At 51.7% G+C, this 17,788-nt stretch overlaps 9 protein-coding genes across 9 annotated transcripts; 4 read left to right on the top strand and 5 right to left on the bottom strand.

Moving 5' to 3' along the window:
• Positions 1–887: 887 nt before the first annotated feature.
• On the top strand, positions 888–1,287 carry M409DRAFT_49147 (uncharacterized protein; the record flags this gene model as incomplete). The annotated part of the gene is made up of 2 exons (XM_033811160.1): positions 888–1,018; positions 1,071–1,287. 2 exons carry the CDS (start codon positions 888–890, stop codon positions 1,285–1,287), a joined length of 348 nt encoding a protein of 115 aa, XP_033675179.1.
• A 731-nt stretch (positions 1,288–2,018) lies between these two features.
• On the top strand, positions 2,019–3,744 carry M409DRAFT_16552 (uncharacterized protein; the record flags this gene model as incomplete). The annotated part of the gene is made up of 3 exons (XM_033803666.1): positions 2,019–2,351; positions 2,405–2,588; positions 2,639–3,744. 3 exons carry the CDS (start codon positions 2,019–2,021, stop codon positions 3,742–3,744), a joined length of 1,623 nt encoding a protein of 540 aa, XP_033675178.1.
• Positions 3,745–3,980: 236 nt separating this feature from the next.
• M409DRAFT_16551 (uncharacterized protein) lies at positions 3,981–4,785 on the bottom strand (the record flags this gene model as incomplete). Its single annotated transcript, XM_033803665.1, has 2 exons — positions 3,981–4,376; positions 4,438–4,785. 2 exons carry the CDS (start codon positions 4,783–4,785, stop codon positions 3,981–3,983), a joined length of 744 nt encoding a protein of 247 aa, XP_033675177.1.
• Positions 4,786–7,635: 2,850 nt separating this feature from the next.
• On the bottom strand, positions 7,636–9,103 carry M409DRAFT_62363 (uncharacterized protein; the record flags this gene model as incomplete). The annotated part of the gene is made up of 4 exons (XM_033815137.1): positions 7,636–7,871; positions 7,945–8,652; positions 8,703–8,882; positions 8,935–9,103. The coding sequence occupies 4 exons, from the start codon at positions 9,101–9,103 to the stop codon at positions 7,636–7,638; spliced, it is 1,293 nt and encodes a 430-aa protein (XP_033675176.1).
• A 776-nt stretch (positions 9,104–9,879) lies between these two features.
• M409DRAFT_62362 (uncharacterized protein) lies at positions 9,880–11,283 on the top strand (the record flags this gene model as incomplete). Its single annotated transcript, XM_033815136.1, has 1 exon — positions 9,880–11,283. The coding sequence occupies one exon, from the start codon at positions 9,880–9,882 to the stop codon at positions 11,281–11,283; it is 1,404 nt and encodes a 467-aa protein (XP_033675175.1).
• Positions 11,284–12,185: 902 nt separating this feature from the next.
• M409DRAFT_16548 (uncharacterized protein) lies at positions 12,186–13,482 on the top strand (the record flags this gene model as incomplete). Its single annotated transcript, XM_033803664.1, has 2 exons — positions 12,186–12,287; positions 12,346–13,482. The coding sequence occupies 2 exons, from the start codon at positions 12,186–12,188 to the stop codon at positions 13,480–13,482; spliced, it is 1,239 nt and encodes a 412-aa protein (XP_033675174.1).
• A 19-nt stretch (positions 13,483–13,501) lies between these two features.
• Positions 13,502–14,084, bottom strand: M409DRAFT_62361 (uncharacterized protein; the record flags this gene model as incomplete). The annotated part of the gene is made up of 3 exons (XM_033815135.1): positions 13,502–13,631; positions 13,688–13,810; positions 13,870–14,084. The coding sequence occupies 3 exons, from the start codon at positions 14,082–14,084 to the stop codon at positions 13,502–13,504; spliced, it is 468 nt and encodes a 155-aa protein (XP_033675173.1).
• Positions 14,085–14,429: 345 nt separating this feature from the next.
• Positions 14,430–15,560, bottom strand: M409DRAFT_49141 (uncharacterized protein; the record flags this gene model as incomplete). The annotated part of the gene is made up of 1 exon (XM_033811159.1): positions 14,430–15,560. The coding sequence occupies one exon, from the start codon at positions 15,558–15,560 to the stop codon at positions 14,430–14,432; it is 1,131 nt and encodes a 376-aa protein (XP_033675172.1).
• Positions 15,561–16,025: 465 nt separating this feature from the next.
• On the bottom strand, positions 16,026–17,592 carry M409DRAFT_35102 (uncharacterized protein; the record flags this gene model as incomplete). Its single annotated transcript, XM_033810345.1, has 4 exons — positions 16,026–16,199; positions 16,253–16,953; positions 17,005–17,268; positions 17,325–17,592. The coding sequence occupies 4 exons, from the start codon at positions 17,590–17,592 to the stop codon at positions 16,026–16,028; spliced, it is 1,407 nt and encodes a 468-aa protein (XP_033675171.1).
• Between the last annotated feature and the right edge of the window lie 196 nt (positions 17,593–17,788).

The following is a 17,788-nucleotide window of genomic DNA, read 5'->3' as shown; positions in this document are numbered from 1 at the left end:
AAAAGAATTAAAATACGTTTCTAACCTCTAACCTCGAAGCTACGTATAGAATATACTTAGTATACTTAGTTACTCTATTTACTCTACTACTTAGTTAGAGTATAGGTCTCGACTAAGTAGTCGAGGCGGCCGAGTTACGTAGTACTTAGTTACTAAGCTATATACGGTTCCTAGCGCGTAAGAACTATAATAACTATAGATAATCTTACTAGTAGTAGTAATACTATAAATTTAAAAAGAATACTAAAATACTTTATAGCTATAAACTTTATCTATAAACTAGATACTAATATCTAGAGCTTAATACGGCTTAGTACTATAATAATCTAACTTTAAGTATTTACTTATATCGACTTTATTAGAGACGGATCGTAACTCGCTTTTACTAGCCTATTTACGTTCTTTAGAGATATAAAGTATTATAACCTAAGTAATATAATAGTATATAGAAATAATACTTTTTAGTATTAACCTCGATAGGATCTAGATTTATTAATAGGAATCTTATTAAAATAGTAATTAGTAGCGTATTATTAGATATAGTAAAATATACTTTAAGTAGCTAGCTAAACGACCTCGAGAGTAATAGACGTTCTAGGATCTTATAAACGGTATTATATTTTAGCCTAGGTTCTAGACCGATATCTATCCTATCGAGACTATTTTCTTAAGTAGTAATCTAGAATATACTTTAGTCGTCGACGTTAGTAAAATTCGTAGGCGTACTCCTATAGGTATAATAGCTAACGTAAATAGGCGGAGTAGAGAGGCGAGATATACAGATATTCGTCTAGCGGTTTCCTAAGGCCTCTAGGCGAATTATCTTGCAAGACTAGGAAGCCGTGATCAAGACGGTTCCCTATCTCCGCTGCGAAGGCGTCCTTCCCATGACCCATGACTTCTTCACAGAACAGCCGATCAAAGGTCTAACAGCCGACGTGAACCATTCTTCGCAGACACCGGCTGACTGTTTCAAAGGCGCTCGCATCTACTACATCCACCGAGTACTGCACGACTGGTATGTAGTTCTTCGGTCAGCCAGGACCTGCTTGCTAATTTCGAGAGTGTAGGCCAGAAGATAAGGCACGAGAGATCCTCTTGAACTTGAAGCCAGCTTTTGCTCAAGGGCACAGTCGGCTGGTCGTCAACGAAGTAGTCTTGCCTCCAAGTGGAGCAACATCCGACCAGACGAGCCTCGATCTCACGATGATGGCTCTCGTGTCCGGCGAAGAGCGCTCGGAAAAGGCGTGGAGCGACTTGATAGAGTTTTGCGGCTTCCGCATCTAAGGAATCTATCACAGCCTGGCGTCCAAAGAGGCCGTCATAGAAGCCGAGCTGGCATGAATCGGCACCCAAAAGTGGGAGGCCTGTCGTTGTAACTGAGGAGTGGAAACCAATCTTACTCCATGCATCCATTGAACAAAGAGGTCAGATCGATTTGCCGTTGCCTCTGTAGCTTGCTCAACTTCACAGGTTCCACGTGAGGAAGGGAGGGCAATGCGGGTTGGGAGATGCTCTTCAGCTTTGGTTTCGACATTCCTCTTTCTCACAACGTTAACGGGCCGGCGAGGGCATGTTCCACCAGAGGCGTGGTGTGCGTTCTGCTGCGAGATCCTCCCGAGCACAGTTAGTTTTGTTCATATCCCGGAAGCCTTGTGCAGCTGTAATGCCTCGTGCGTGAGGACTACAGTATCCAAGGCCACGTCATCCTGCATCGCCAGCTTCTAGCTCTCGTTGTGGTGTTGACAAGAACTCAAAGCTTTCGACTTTGGTCGGGAAACTGGAGAGAACGCATCGAAACAACCCATATTCTCGTCATGCCCGAGACCAGTCTCGTGAAAAGACCGCGGTGAAGTTTCGGTGGACCTGCCGGTGACGTGCAGCGGATATGGAGAGCACCGGACTGTGGTTTGTACATCCGGTGCTCTATATCCGCTTGACGACTGCCTCATGTCTGGTATTATAGCAATCGAACGCCTGCTTAGGGTGCTCGTCACATTCCAGCACCTGTAACAACCATGTCGAGCGAGAAGCAAGATTCAGAGGCAGCGACCTCCCACCGTATCACTCTCGAAATCCTGGACACTATACTAAACGATTTTGGAGTATCCAGGGCCAATGGAAGGTCCACTGTTGAGCTTCGAGGAGCACTTCCAAACATCGAGCAGACCAAGTCCCAGCATATCAACATGTCACTGATAGGGGCCGTTCCGTCACTGGCAAATGCAATCGTAGCGACGCAGATCTTCGAGGCCCGCGGAGGAGATCCTCAAACCATCGCCATTGAGCTGCAAAGATCTCACAACTATCTCGACCCAGACATTGGCATGACGCCCACAATCAATGGACAGGTGATCAACGTCCTCGAACCATTGAGATTGTATGCTGAAACTCCATAATGCAGGAAATCACACTAGATCTGATAGCTGGCAACCCCTTTCTTTTCTCGATTTATCAAACTGCAGACGGACGACACGCTATACCTTCTGCAGTTTATGTTGACCTGGTATATCGCTGGAGCACTTTCCTCCAGTGCTCTGTCAATCAAGTTGATGTTGCAGCTGCAATTCGCACGTGGAAGGCTGCAGGTCAGTATCAGTTCAATATCATCAAGACAAGGCTTTGCTGATCGGACCAGATCTCGAAGAAGCGGCAGAAAAGGCCGGTATGCCATTCGCACTCGTACAGAGCGAGGAGACATGGAACAATACCGAGCAAGGACAGCATCTATCAAGACTTCCGATTGTGCCAGTTAAGAAGGTCACCTCTGCACCACCGAAACCACTTTCTCCCAATCCGAAACGTCCTCTCGAAGGCATAAAACTCCTGTGCCTCACACATGCCATTGCAGGACCCAGTTCTGGGAGAACTCTGGCTGAGTACGGGGCTTCTGTCTTGCAAATAATGTACACTCATGGCTACGAGCACCCGTTCGTGTATACCTATGCGAACCTGGGCTGCGCATCCTCAAGGCTGGATCTAAACAAGAGCAGTGATCGGGAACATATGTGGGAGCTCGTTCGCGACGCAGATGTATGGGTCGACTCGTACCGCGGCGGAGCGTTGAGTAAGTTTGGTTTCACTGATGAGGACCTGCACCAAGCGAATCCCAGCCTGATCGTCTCACACGTCCGCCTGTACGGTGAGAGTGGTCCATGGGCAACCAAACCCGGCTTTGACATGCAAGGCTCAGCGTCTTCTGGCATGATGGCGCTGTGTGGCGGTGGACTGAGCACCCCAGTCTGGCCGCCTGGGCAAGTCATCAACGACTACACGACTGGGTACTACGGCGCCCTGGCCATTCAAGCGACTCTTCTCCGACGCATGAATGAAGGCGGTGGATATCTCCTCAGCCCATCACTGACTGGCACGGCCATGTCAATCGTGAAATACTACAAAACAGATAACTTCCCAGACCTAAAGCACAACAGGACCGAGAAGCTGCCACCGCGTGAACTCCAAGGAGCTACAGCACTCGGCTTCTTGAAAACACTGCAGCCGCTGCCGCTCCTCAGCAAGACACCTCTCGAGTACGGTCAGCTCTTACTCTCACCCATGGGATCAGACCTGCCAATCTTTCCAGGCAGTAGAGACTCCTACAAGATCGATAGGGTCATGGCCAATCTGAAGGAAGACGTAGTGCGTTCATTCACCACATCTGTAACGAAGAAGACAGAAGATCTGAAGCGTATTGCTGCTGCACATCACGCGGAGGAAAAATCCCGGACAGCCCATAGACTTTGATAATACAAGCTTAGTGGAGAGCATTTGACAGACATTTGATGATGATAAGTTGGTGTCAAAGTGTAACGCAACTCCAATCTTGGTCCCTCGCAGAAAGGAGCAAAACAGCCGCCTGTTCACGCCGTGCTGTCCCTGGTTGCCGATAATCTTCAGGAATCCGACAACCGCTTCCGATGCATATTCAGGTTACAATAAGAGTTGGCTACATATACCCTTTCTTGTATGACTTCTGCCTTTCACTTTCGCTTCTCCCTGGTCTTGATATGTTCTTCGTAGGCTGGATCCGACAACATTAGCTCCAGATGACCCTTCTTCTGCTCTACTCTCGACATGTTCCAAATTTCCTCTGCGATATTCCTCGCATTGGTGACCTTCGAGTCATCAGAGACACTTCCACCGATGATGATTATGCCAACATGCACGCCCTTGGGCTCGAACTCCTTGTGGAGAGAATGGACCAGGCTGTATTGACCCGCTTTACATGAAGCCAGTGAAAACATCGCTGGGAAGGGATCTTTGGCCAGCATTCCGCTCGTCGTCAACAAAGCAGGTGTCTTGTCCCCGGAAGCGGCAGACTCTTCAAGCTTTGGCACAGCCCATTGGGCAACAGCATACAATCCGATGATGGCGATCTGTTGCGGCACAAATGTCAGTGACCTCTTGCTCATACAGTGAAATATCCATCAACCATACTTTAAGGTCAGTCTCCAGTTCTTGCGGGGAGAAATCAAAGAATTTGCTCGGAGCAGTCCGGGCTGCGTTAAACAAAACAGTCTCCAGCGGCGTGTCCCCCAGCGCAGCGTCTACTTTCTTGAGGCTTTCTTGAACCTGCTCCGGGTTTCCAATGTCGACTGAAATCTCATCCACGCCGGTCTTCAAATTCGCGGAACGTACGACATCGGCGTCTTGTTTGAGGCGTTCGGCATTTCTGGACATGACAATGACCTTCTCATATCCTCGCTCTGCGAACACAGCTGCAACGCTGCGACCAACTCCGGGGCCAGATCCAAAGACGACCAGAGCTCCGTGCGTAGAAGGCATCGCTATGGTTGTGCTGCTCGTTGCGAACTGGTGGTTTCGGTATGTTTCTTCAACTGGAGTAGCCGACCTGATGCTCAAGACATTAAGCATACAGCAGCGATGAAGGCGCTTTATTTCTTGCCTCCTCAAGTGACGACGGTCAATGACGTTGCAACGGTGCGGATGTAGGAAGGCGGATGTAGAAAGGCGGATATAGCCCTCTGGTAGCTCAGAAGTTTGATGAGCAAGATCGGCCACGGTCCACGGGCTCGCCCATAAGAGATCTCGAAGGCATCGAAAGCTCACAGTCTGGAACTATCTGAACCTCGGGATCGATTGCTGGGTTAGGAATGTGCCCCGGAGTTGGTAGGAGTCAACACCAAAATCTGAGGGTTAACCAAGAGCAGCCTCATCACCTCGCCACTAATCAGCTCATTGCTGCACAACATTTGCAGCTTCATTACCGGAGCTTCGGAAGGACTCATACGTCTCCAGGCCACGTGGCGGGTATCTCAGAGAACTCCACATTGCCCCACAGACCGAAGAGGGTCTGATCCTCAATGGTCCCCATGCCAGACCCGGCAATTCCATCAGCAGAGCCAGGCTCGAATACCGCAGGCCAAGGCCCAGTCGCAAGAAAAGCCTCGATGTCTGCGCACGAGATGTCACCAATGCTGGTGTTTCCTGCGACTGCTTGCTGAGGGTGACTGAGTGTTTCCAGGAACTCCTCGCTCGAACCCGGTAGCAACGCCTGCATGTGTTTGTGGAGGTTGAATTCCGCGAGACCAGAGATGTCGACGATGGTTTGCACCGCTTCATGAAGCTTCTCTCCCCACCTCCAGCGAGGGTATTCCAATAGTAAACGTGCCATTGCCATGAAACGAGATGCTTCGGCATGAACCATCTCGCCATGCCAGTAGGCGAAGATAACGACGAACGCCGATAGCATGATCCTGCGAACTTGTCTCCAAGTCACAGCGAGTTGAGATGCAACAGGAGATGAGAGCGTTTCGGGATCGTAGTCCTCTCCACCCTGTCGTCTTGAGAGCATGCGCAGGACTGGCTGGTAGAGCCCAAGGTACGTGGCCAGCACACTTTGAGCGGCATGCAAGCACACACACATCGACGGCAGCCAGGACGCCTGCTGGGACAGGCCTGGTGCACGAAGTCTCATTCGGCAGCTGGTATCATCTGTAAGCAAAATATGGATCATTCAAGATGGCGGGTGAGGCTCACCACATCATGTGAATTCGGGCAAGCGGCTCATACGCCGTCCTGAAAGAGCCAGACATCGGTCGCGCCGGGGTCATTTGCCTCGAGCAGGAATCGCTGATTTTCGACTCGAGTTCGACAATCTGGCCCTCTTCGGGAGGACCATGGCGAAAGGAATGTTCGATAAGATAGCCATTGATGGTGATGAGATCTACGAGGGTGCGAAGCTGCGGCTCTGCTGTGCTGAGAGGAACGAAGAGGTTCTCGTCGAGCTTGGAAGTGTGTATGATCGGCTCGGTATTGTGCGTTAGAGAGCAGTACCTCCACATGTCATCAGTAGCATATGCATGTCCAATATGGATGACTTACTGGTCGGCCATGTATATCAGCAAGTACAGCTGCAGACCTTGGAGCCCGTGGGAATTTTCGTGCAGTCCAAGCCCGTTGGCGATCTGCACTGCTTGTGCCATAATCCCCTGGGCGTAGTTTGACGTCCCTAAACGCAGTGCAAAGACATGTTGCAGGAAGTATGTAAGGCAAAGGTCAAGAGTCGGCTGACCTACAAAGTGCTTGACCAGCTCGGTGGAAATGCCAAAGTAGAATCGTCCTTGTCCAAATTCGCCGCTGGCCACTGCTCCTAGCGCAAGAGCGGCGAATACCAGTCCGATGCAGTCGCAGGGAAGTCTATGAGTCGTGACGATTCCGGAGGCATTAGAAGGCGTCAAGCTCCGCAGATATTCCTGGTAAGCACGAATCGTGGCATGTATACCGTCTATGTCGACCAGCCTAGTATCTTGAAAACCCATGAACTTTCGGAATGACTTCAATAGACTCCAGGTCGGAGCCAGGCTCAAAGGTGGTGGAGCGTTGGCATCAGCCTGCGCGAGGAGTGAAGCTGAACCGGTTGCTATTCCGCCGCCAGGTCTGCACGAAGGCGGTTCAACGAGTGCGCAGTTTAAAGCGTAGCCTACAGCCAGCGGTGTCAGCCATTCATGGTCGGAGTCATCCAGCAATATGTGCTGATGATTTTCATACCCTCCCGACTCCGTAACAGATCTTCAACAAGCCCACTAAGAATCTCATACGGATCGCCTTGCACTGGTCGCCGTCCAGACGATTTAAACCCAGTCAATCTCTGTGGCAAGGGCGGTTCACCATCTGCACTCGGCGCAGCCTGCCTTCGGCCTTGTTTCGCTGATGCAGGACGCTGTTGCTGGCGGCGTTGCGGCCTGGCCTTGTCGCGCACATCACACGCCACGCCCGCCTGCAAGCATTGTCGGCATGGATACGGCGGCTCGCAGCGTCTGCGTGTCTGTCTGCAGCGCTCGCAAGCCCGGGGCGTGCGTTTTGTAGTGGTTGTCATACCTGCTGCGGCCAATCTTGCTCGTTACCTGCGCTCATAAAGGTTCCGCGCCCGTGTCGATCCCCAAACGGTCAACAAAGATGGCGATTTGCCAACGTAAGCAGCAACACGTGATCGGATTGCCGGGTTCCTTCGGAAGATTGAACGAGGCTGGGTGATCCACATAGGCTAGCGGCTCGTCCACGAATTTGTCGCTTGGCTCACCATCGAAAGAATACCATCAAAAGATCTTCAACTGCATCTCAAGGCCCATGAGGATTATGGTATGGCATTGTACAGAATACATTTCTCTTGATCTATGGCTTTCTCGATGGTGCATCGCCCTGTCCAGGGTATCTGAAAGCATATCGACTGTTTCCACGCACTTTCATCCCATACCAGCGAAATATGAATGGAAACGGCATCAAAACAACGGTAAGGAAGCCGAGCAGCCTTGTCGCCCAAGGCGTACCCAAGTTGCGATACATCGCTGGTGCGAAGAGGGGAAAAGCAAACCCAAACCAGGACCTCACGAACGAGTTCGCCGACAGTGCTGCGTTGGCCAAGAGAAGATGTCTCGATAATATATCCCAGTCCAGGAGCGAAGATCAAAAGTATGCCAATACCCATCGGTACTGTGGAGATGATTTGCGGAGCAGGGTTGATGTGTGGTGAACAAGTACCCGAAAACCAGAAGAGCCCGACTGGAAGCAGAATAGCACCGAGCATCATTGGTATGAGCTGATCCTCCGGCCCCCGTTTGGGTATTCGCAATAGCTTCATGAGAGTGGGCGAGTATACCAGAAGCAGACAGGCTATGATGAAGCCTCCAAGCAATCCGAGAAATGGTAGAGATGCCACGCCAGCGGACCAGCCACGTTCTACCTGAAAAGATATCGGAAATGCCTCGAGCGTCAGGTACAGTATGCCGTACACAAGCGAAAGATATACAGTTAGAATTGCCAGAATGGGCTCCACTGCGAGCATGTGTAAAGGGGTCTTCATGTATTTGGCCATGAAGTCGTTGAAGGTGAGTGCTTGAGGCTGCGAACTGGTGACTTCCTGGTTGACAGAATCGGCAGAGCCAAGCAGCTTGCGAGTGTGTCTCTTTTTCAGCACCGGCTGGTAGGTCTCGGGAATCACGAAGTACGCAAGTGCCACTGAAGGGCCAGTCACGATGAGGACAATCCACGCTGTCCATCGCCAGCCAAGATGCGATTCGGTGATGAAGGCGCCGACAACGGGACCCAAGGCTGGGCCAAAGAACACGTTGCCTAGGAAAAGGATGGTGGACAAGCGTCGAGTTGCTGGATCCAGAATGTCGACAGCTATGCCTGGACTTTTTGTCAGGACGGGTCGAAGGGCATGTCTGAAATGAACATACCTGCAGGCAGTGCAAACATAGCCGATCCAAATGTCCCAGCAAGGAAGCGACTGATCAGAATCGTCTGTACATTCTGTGCCACTCCGACAGGGATCTGAAAGATACAGAAACACAGCATCGCTGCCCACATTGGCCTCGTTCTCCCAAATGCATCACCAAGAGGTGCCCAGATCAGCGGACCTACGAACAAGGTTAAGCAGGCAGCGGATCGATGTTGGCTTGTGTCACCTACCAAAAGCATAGCCCAGCACGTACAGGGAGACCCCCAAGATCATGACCACATCACTGACGTGGAACCTTTCTGCCGTCACGAATATGGCTGCCGAGTATACACTGCTTGCGAAAGAGACACACAGCGTCAGCCAAGACTTCATGACGCAGATAGCCCATTTCCTAGTCATGGAGAAGTTGACTGGATTTCGAGGATCTGACTTCCATTCAACATGCGGTCGGAACTCGTTATTCCCCTCGGGGCCGGTTTTCTCTTGAGCCTCAAGCCATGAGGGCGGCGATGGCTCCACCGTCGCAGTGGACGCTGTCGTGCTGGTGGCTGTGATCTCCTTGCTGTTGTCCATGACGAACAAACAAACGGGAGGTTGACCGGCGTAAGGGAATGTGTGAACTTGTTCGAGGCAACAATGTCGGTATGAGATGCACACGAAGACTTCGCATCAACACCAGACGGCTCATCACCGAGATTTGAGGATCAGCTCATGATAAGGAGCGGCAACAGTGATTTGTGACCCACTGTTGGTGACGTATTCGCATTTTCTGCGCTTGTCAACTTTTGTGTTGAGAGGCACCGCAGCTCCAGATCCGGTGCAGAATGCGAGGCTTACGACCTTGACCGATATCTCAGCCTTGCCTGAAGAATCTGTTGGTGGTTGCCACATCTGTCGCTCGGGACCGGTCGATGCAGTGGTCCAGCTTATTTGCGCCCGTTTTCCGACATCCCGTCTTCCACTGCCAAGGGCTGTAAGCCGATATCAAGGACTCCTGCACATCAACGTTAGTCGCCGTCGCCTACACTTCACGAGCAATGGCTCCTACAGTCACAGCCGATATGATCATCTACCTGCTGGCCTGGTCTTGTGTTGCCCTGCTCTTGGCCCTGGGATGCTGCGGGAATACCTCCAAGCCATCCAGATTGCCACAATGGACAAGGCTTGGGTTTCGAATGCTCTACCGGTCTTATCCACATTTACAATCCGGCTCATATCTTCAGCTGGCTTGGTCACGCTTCAAGGAAACCGGACACACGTTTACATTCTACCAGCTAGGGACCGAGAAGATCCTCACAATTGATCCCGAAAACATCAAAGCGGTGCTGTCAACCCAATTCAGTGACTTTGCTCTTGGTAATGAAAGGGCGGAGCATTTTGAGCCTTTTATCGGACATGGCATCTTCACCGCCGACGGCGAGGCATGGCAGCGCTCAAGACAGCTCGTGAGACCTTGCTTCCGAACCGACGACTTGAGTGGTTTGGCTAGGTTTGAAGAGCACGTCGTCAATCTCCTCGTGGGCCTTCCCAGGGATAGGGAAGCCAAAGTCGATCTTCAAGAACTCTTTCTACATCTGACCATCGACATCGCGAGCGAGTTTCTCCTTGGCCAATCGAAATCCCTCCTAAAAGGAAAAAACATCGAGCAAGGAAAGTCATTCGCCACAGCCTTTCGACGCTCGCAGGAAGCCATGTTGCGCTACTTTGCTCTCGGTCGTCTTTCAGACTTGGTGCCGCGCTCCAAGCAAGAAATCGAAGACAAGGCAGTCATGAGAGAATTCGTGACCCCGTTCGTTACGAGAGCTATGGAAGCCAAGAATGATCGTTCTGCTTCGAATCTCGATGATCTTCCAGCTCCTGCCTATACCTTTGCGTCCAGGCTGGCTGAAACCACGACAGACTTCGATGCTATTTCAGGTAATCTGCTGAACATCCTACTCGCAGGACGAGATACGACAGCAAGTCTGCTTAGCAGCATGTTCTTCGTCTTGTCTAGGAATCCGAACATTTGCGAGCGGCTGAAAATGGAGGTGTCCGAAACAGTCGATGTCAATTGTGGACTGCCGACTCTGGAACAGCTCAGATCCATGCCATATCTCAAGGCGTGCATCAATGAATGCCTGAGACTGTATCCGCCGGTTCCTCGCAACTCTCGTACTGCTGTGCGGGACACAACCTTGCCAAGAGGTGGTGGACCGGATGGTACACAGCCTCTAGGCGTTCCCAAAGGCACTCAGGTCGGCTATCAGATCTTCTCGATGCATCGAAGAAGGGACATCTTCGGGGAGGATGCAGAGGACTTTATCCCGGAACGATGGATCAACCGCAGCCTTCGTCCTGGCTGGGGTTATCTACCATTCAATGGAGGCCCAAGAATCTGTCTCGGTCAACAGTTCGCCATAAACCAAGCATCCTACGTCACGGTGCGACTGTTGCAACACTTTGAAAGCCTGCATGCGGCTGACGAGAAACCTTGGACGGAAGATCTCGGTCTGAGTTGCTCCCTCAAACATGGCGTTCGTGTCTTTGTCAGGGTCAAAAGCGAAGCCAATCTGCAGAAGGATGCGAGATGTGGATAAGTAAGTTGTTGGTGCATGTGAAAAGCAGCGAATAGAGCATAAGACAGTTACGCACGACAACGTGCAACAAGCCGGATTCATTCTCAGCCCGAGGCCACGTATAGCCCAAATAGTGTCAAAAGCCGAATATTTCATGGGCATCATTTGTCAGTTGCCTAGCTCATGTGGTACTACTGCGGCCGTATGGATAGATGAGAGAAGCTGATGGAGCCAAGATAGGTTACGGGGAGAGAATGGCAACAGCAGCCTTTACGAGCATATCCCGAGAGCAAGGTGAAGAAGAGCGCATACATACACTGCTTTCGGTAGCGGAACGGACGTTGATTCTTGCATGAAGATTGGATTCACGCTCGGAAATCAGTGATGGCGCCATTCCTGGGACCCCTTGATAACCCTTGACGACGGTACAGCTCCAAGGAAGGAGGATTCGAACATGCGGATCCGAGTGAGCAACGTTGGTCCTTCGTTCAACGGATTGAGAAGGCTTCTGGTACAGTTGTGGTGGATGTTTCTGAGTACTGTATCAGGAGTATTCTGCGAGCTGATGGACACAAGAGAAGAGGCGTTGGGGCTGACCTTTTGACCATGGATTGGATATGTCCGCTCGACTGCCACTCGACTTCATCAACTACTTAACAATAATATGAACCACGGTTACTATCCACTCCTGATTCTCTGTTTGATCGCGTCCTGCCTCGCCGTATATCGCAGGGCTGGCTTGAAGCGGTCAGAATCCAAACTACCTCATCCTGAGCAAGGCCCTCTGTCTCAACGATTCCTGGTTGAGCCATCTCCACCACAATTAGAGGCGTGGGCTCGAGAGATCCCACATGATGGGCTGCTGGAGTACTATGGAATCCTCGGCCAGAAAAGGATCCTTGTCACAGATCCACGAGCGATCCATGACATACGCCTACAGCTACGTCAAGTCACCAGCGGTTTCCAAACTGCTGAAGTCCGTGTTGGGAGAAGGCTTGGTAGTTGCTGAAGGAGATCAGCATCGGGTACGTATGCTACTATTCATGGACAGGCGCATCGCTCCAAGTTCCTGACGTGCTTCAGGTGCAAAGAAAGATTCTACAGCCGGCTTTCAAGCTTCCATCTGTCAAAGAGCTGTATCCGTTGTTCTGGAGAAAGACCAAGGAGTTGGCCCGCAAACTGCAGGATGCTGCCGAGGACAAAAACACCGTCGATGTCCTTGATTACAACAACCGAGTGACTCTAGACATCGTAGCAGCCGGCGGGTTTGGCATGGACATTGGAAGCCTTTCGAATCCGAAAACTCCGTTCTATACAGAGTACATGAAAGGATTCCTTCCCAGCAAGCACGCACAGGTATACCGACTGCTGGCTTTGATCTTCCCCGAGTGGATACTTGATACCCTGCCGCTCAAACGCAACCAAGAACTCCGAGGTGCAGTCCGAGCGGTAGGAAGTCGTATCCGGGAGAAGGTCGCTGATCTCGACGAAAAGTCATCGCTCGGCGGTCAAAGTCGCAACGACATCATGGATGTAGTCAGACGAGATGGCAACGAGTTCGACACGGACATGTTGGTCAATCAATGCTTGACGTTCCTAGGTGCTGGGCACGACACGATTGCTCAGTCGTTGAACTGGGCCATATACGAGTTGAGCGTAAACAAAAACGTCCAGGAGCGACTGAGGCAAGAAGTGAAAACGCATGTACCTGAACCAGTCGAAACTTCAGAACCAGACGCCGACGCTCTTGCGTGTGTCGATAACATGCCGTATCTTGCGGCAGTATGCAATGAAATTATACGTCTGCATCCCCCGATCCACCATTTGCACCGGCAAGCGGTCCATCCGGTCAATCTCTGCGGCCATGAGCTCCCCAAAGGCTCGAAATTCATCATCTCGATTGGTACCATGAACCGATCACCTGAACTTTGGAGCACGGATCCGTCGACGTTTGATCCTGATCGGTGGGTCGCAGATCCAAATGGCGGAATGAAGGACAGACAGGCGTTCTTGTCATTCAGCCAAGGCCCAAGATCATGTATTGGGGAACGGTTTGCGAGAGCGGAGATGGCGTTCATCATCGCGGGCCTCGTCCAGAGTTTTGACATCGACTTCGCTGGAACTGGCGAAGATGGTCAGTACGATGAAGTGAAGCTCGAATACGGAACGACGACGAGGTTTGAAAGCGGCCTATTCGTTCGTCTCAAGCGCTTGCAATAAGAACTGGCAGACTTGCCGGCTAGATGCAGACGGGACGCACAGTCGGTGCTTCCACGGGAAGAGATGGGTTCGCATGCCTACAACCTTGCATGGCACCCACGAGAAAGTCGTCAACAGCGGCCTTGTAGCTGGCACCGCAGTTGGGATCGCTGTCGAGAGAAATCAGCACTCATACTCTCCTCACTTTGCAGTAGATATCGCTCACTTCGGGTCTTTTCCAACACCGCCGAACCACGAGCAGATGTCGTGCGAGAAGCACTGCTGTGTGTACACGCTGCCCACAGATATGCCGTTGCATCCTATTCCACAGCGGCCTATGCAACCATAACTGTAGTTCCAGTCAGTACTGTCCCCCGAAAGATGTGTGTATAGTGAAATCTCGCTCACTCTCCATGTTTTCCATATTTTCCATCCTTTGCGCCGAAGTTACTCCCAACGACTCCTGTCCATGTGCACTTCTTTCCCTCTGAATTCGTCCAGGTTGCTGTGGCATTTGTGCCGACGTCGAGACATTCGACCGACCGCGTTGGGAAAGGCGAGGCTATCGTGGGGACTAGCAACACGCAGCAGGCCAGCAGGGCGGCGAGGGTAGGCGAAGGCATTGCTGCGCGGTGAAGCGGCGGTGGCAGTGATACAACTGCGGTGACATTTAAGGTCCGAGGGTCAAGAAGGAGGAGAATCACAAGCTTGCGGAGAGCCAAATGATTGTCGGGATGGTGTGGGCTTGGTCGAAGCAAATATCATTACTCCAGCCAACGACGTGGCTTCGAATAATAGCTTGCATGTGGCAAGATTTGTCTACCGAAAGTTACCACGTAGATCCCCTACTCAAATTCGGCTCATGACAACAACAAAAGCGCATCCCCTGCCAAGATATATTAACGTGGTTTCTCGACGAATGGCACACAGAAATACTTATGAAGTTCTGCGGTTCTTCTTCGTTATAATCACGGCTCGAAAACGACCGCCTTCCCCAGCCCAGTCCACGCGGCAGCCTCGTCCAATGCAGCTGCGTGCTCCTCCAACCCAAAAGACTTCACCTCAGCCAAAGCTTCACCTTTCGGGAACAGGCCCCGCTCCATCATTCTCACAAACTGGATCATGTCGTCCCTCGAGTACATGAGCTTGCCTTTCAACATGATGTCCTTGCCGATAATCTGCCACCTGATCTTGGGCGAAGAGGTAACGTCTGCGAGACCCATCAAGCTGACTCGACCTGCGTACTTGAGTGCAGCGACTGCGCTTTTTGTGTGAGTAGATTGGGCTGCATCGACCGGTTTCAGATCGAGGATGGCATCGATGGTGCCGCCGAGTTGTTGGAGGGAAGCTGTGTCTGCTGCTTCATCGCCAGTGATCTTGATTGTCTCAATGCCAGCGCTATAAGGCATGGTGCTCTCGATCGTTTCCTTGATTCTTTTCAACTCCACTTCATTCCGTCCCATCGCAACAACTCTGGCACCCATTGCAGCGGCGACATGGACGCCAGCTCCGCCAAAGCCACCAGTCGCAGGGCAAATCACCACAGTCTGGCCTGGCTCGAGCCCAACATCGCGCAGGCCACCGTACGCCACTAGCATGTGCGAGATGTACATGAGCTGGGCGTAAGAGTATCCCAGCTCCCTGCAAAGCCTCTCCTCGTTCAATGAGATGCAATTCTCCAGCGGAACTCTCTGATACTCGGCGAAAGCACCATCTCGCCAAACCTCACTCATCAATTTCTTACTTCCGTCGCTCAGTCCGTCATTGATGGCGGAGAGGAAAAGATCTGCGGGATTGTCGCGGCTCCGAGTGACACAGTCCACAACCACGAGCTGGCCAGGTGAGAGTGCTGTGGAATCGGGGCCTACGGCGGCGATTTTTCCTACGCAGCTTGATCCTGGGATAAGTGGTTTCGGGAAGGCGTAGTTTCGTTGGCCGTTGTAGATCTCGCGGTGGTAGGAGATGATGTCTGCCGCGAGAACCTTGACAATGGCGCTGCCATGGAATGGCTGTGGCGTTGGTAACGTCTTGACGACGATTGGTTGATCGATGCTCTCTACAAAGAGGGCCTTGTGCTCAGCGGGAAGGCTGGAGGTCATGGTGATCGTTCGGGTTAAACAGTTTCTGTGTCCCTGCTATCATAGTTACTGCTCGTGGCCTCATTTTATCCTCATCACACCATGGACGTATGGGCAAACAGCCACAACGGAGAGAACGGACATACCGGCCATAGCCGTCATTAAGACAAGACTTTAAGATGCTATGTTCGAGCTTTTCCTATTCATGGTAGCCAAGTGCGTAGAGGGCGTTGTATGTCGGCTAAGTCGGGGACTTTCGCACGAGCCGAAGCAATCGTAGGCTTGGAATTGAGATTGAGTGCTAATGGTAGCTACGAATCTCTTGCGGCGTCAGATATGATATTATTACTGTAGCAGCTGTCAGCACCTCACTCAAGAAGTGATTGGTAGTTCTGACCTCTTCCTCATCACCGCCGAACAGAGATCCATCACCCATCACCCATTGCTTGTCACGCCACCTTTGCCATTCAATCACACGCCCCGAGCTCATTCAAAACTTGTTGCATTCTTGCTCTTCTTCCTCGCCCAAGCACCCACACCGAAATAAAAGAAGAAAGGCACTGGCGCCATCACTGCGCTCAAACAACCGAGTAAAGTCAGGGTCCAGTGAACACCGAGATTGGTGTACATGGGCAGCGAGACGATAACCATCGGCCCGCTCTACGAGATAGTCAGTTGGATTGTGCAGACGAATGTGTCAACCAGACACTTACCGCACAGTATCTCAGCAATGTCATGCCGACCAGAGCACTGGCCGCCATGGTCTCGTACGTATCGATGATGTACTGGTAGCACGAGATGAAGATGCCCATGACGGAGAAGCCAAATCGGACGGAAGCGATAAGTGGAGACCAGAAGCTAACACTCAGCCAAGATGTCCAGCCCAGCCAGAAGAGGCTGATGGGGAGACATGGCCCGGCGATCATGGCGTGCAACAGCCTCTCCTCCGGCACAACCTTGTCCTTGCCTCGCTCTTCTTCCTGTTGCATCTTTCTCTTGAAGCGGCGGTAGATGGGAAATATAGGAATTAAAGCGAGGAGGAAGCCGACGTTCATCGGTATGAAGCATAAGCCGGTGTGGTTTTGGCCGAAGCCGTAAATCCCTTCCTCGCCGAAGATGAACTGGAATCCGGGAAGGAAGCCAAAGAGTATGATGTACAGGATGATGAGGTACAGTGCAAAGAGATCTGTGATGGGCTCCGTAAAGAGGAACTTGATCGGAATGTAGATGCTGCGGAGAAGGCGAGTACCGAACGGCGGGCTGTGCCTTTCCTTGTCGGTCATGTATTGGTCGTCGCCGCTGATTTTTCGAAGCTGGCTGGCTTTCCAACTCTGGATTACGGGAGCATAGGTTTCAGGAGCGAAGAAGAGGATGCCGGCGACGAGCGCTCCGGTGAAGATCAGGGTAAGCCATTCTATTAATTCTCATTAGCAGGATTCATTCAGAGCCGTGATATATGGCGTACCTGTCCATTGCCAACTGACCAGTGGGCTTGGCCCGACAAAATCCGCAACCATGGGTGCTAAGAAAGGGCCCAGAAAGCTCAAACAAGCCAGTACTGGAAAGACGTACGTCCTCTCTGTTGGAGTCCACAGATCAGCAGTCGTGCCGCCGAAGTTAGTCAACGGCGGGCAGCCAAAGAGTCCGGCGAAGGAGCGGCACACAAGATACGACTCGATGTCTGTTGCCAGTCCAGCTCCCATGGTAAAGAGACCGAAAATAATGAGACCTGGATGTTGCACGTCAGCCCAATTTTGATTTCAAAGGCAGTATGGCAACACTTACTAATGATGTAGACGGGATTCCTTCCAACCACTTCAGAGAAGGGAGCGCTGATCAAGCTTCCAAGACCAAACGTAACCATGAACAGCGTCGTTCCCAACAACGACACCTCTTGGCCGACCCCAAACTGCTCGACGATCTGAGGTGCGACTTCAGAGTCCACAGCCGACGCCCAAGCGACAACAAAGCCCGCACTGCCGACGATGCCGGTTACTGTCCATTTGTATGTGTATGACCACTTCTTCGGGTTCTCCTTGTCGGAGAGTGCCATCAGATCGAGAGGCGACGCTCCATTGGTTTTCTCGACGTCGTTGTCTTGGGGCGGTGATGGAGCGGGTGAGAGCGAAGACGGCGACAGCGCGGCACCAGAGTCTTTCTCAACACCGTCAGCGTCGACCTTTTCGCCCTCGTCGGGGATGGACTGCGCGCTATCACTGGGCGGTGACCTTCTATTGGCGAAACTCTTT

Source organism: Zasmidium cellare (genome assembly GCF_010093935.1).
Source record: "Zasmidium cellare ATCC 36951 unplaced genomic scaffold M409scaffold_1, whole genome shotgun sequence".
Classification (NCBI taxonomy): Eukaryota; Fungi; Ascomycota; class Dothideomycetes; order Mycosphaerellales; family Mycosphaerellaceae; genus Zasmidium; species Zasmidium cellare.
The sequence above is the reverse complement of the archived record's forward strand: the minus strand, read 5'-3'. Positions and strand labels throughout refer to the sequence as shown.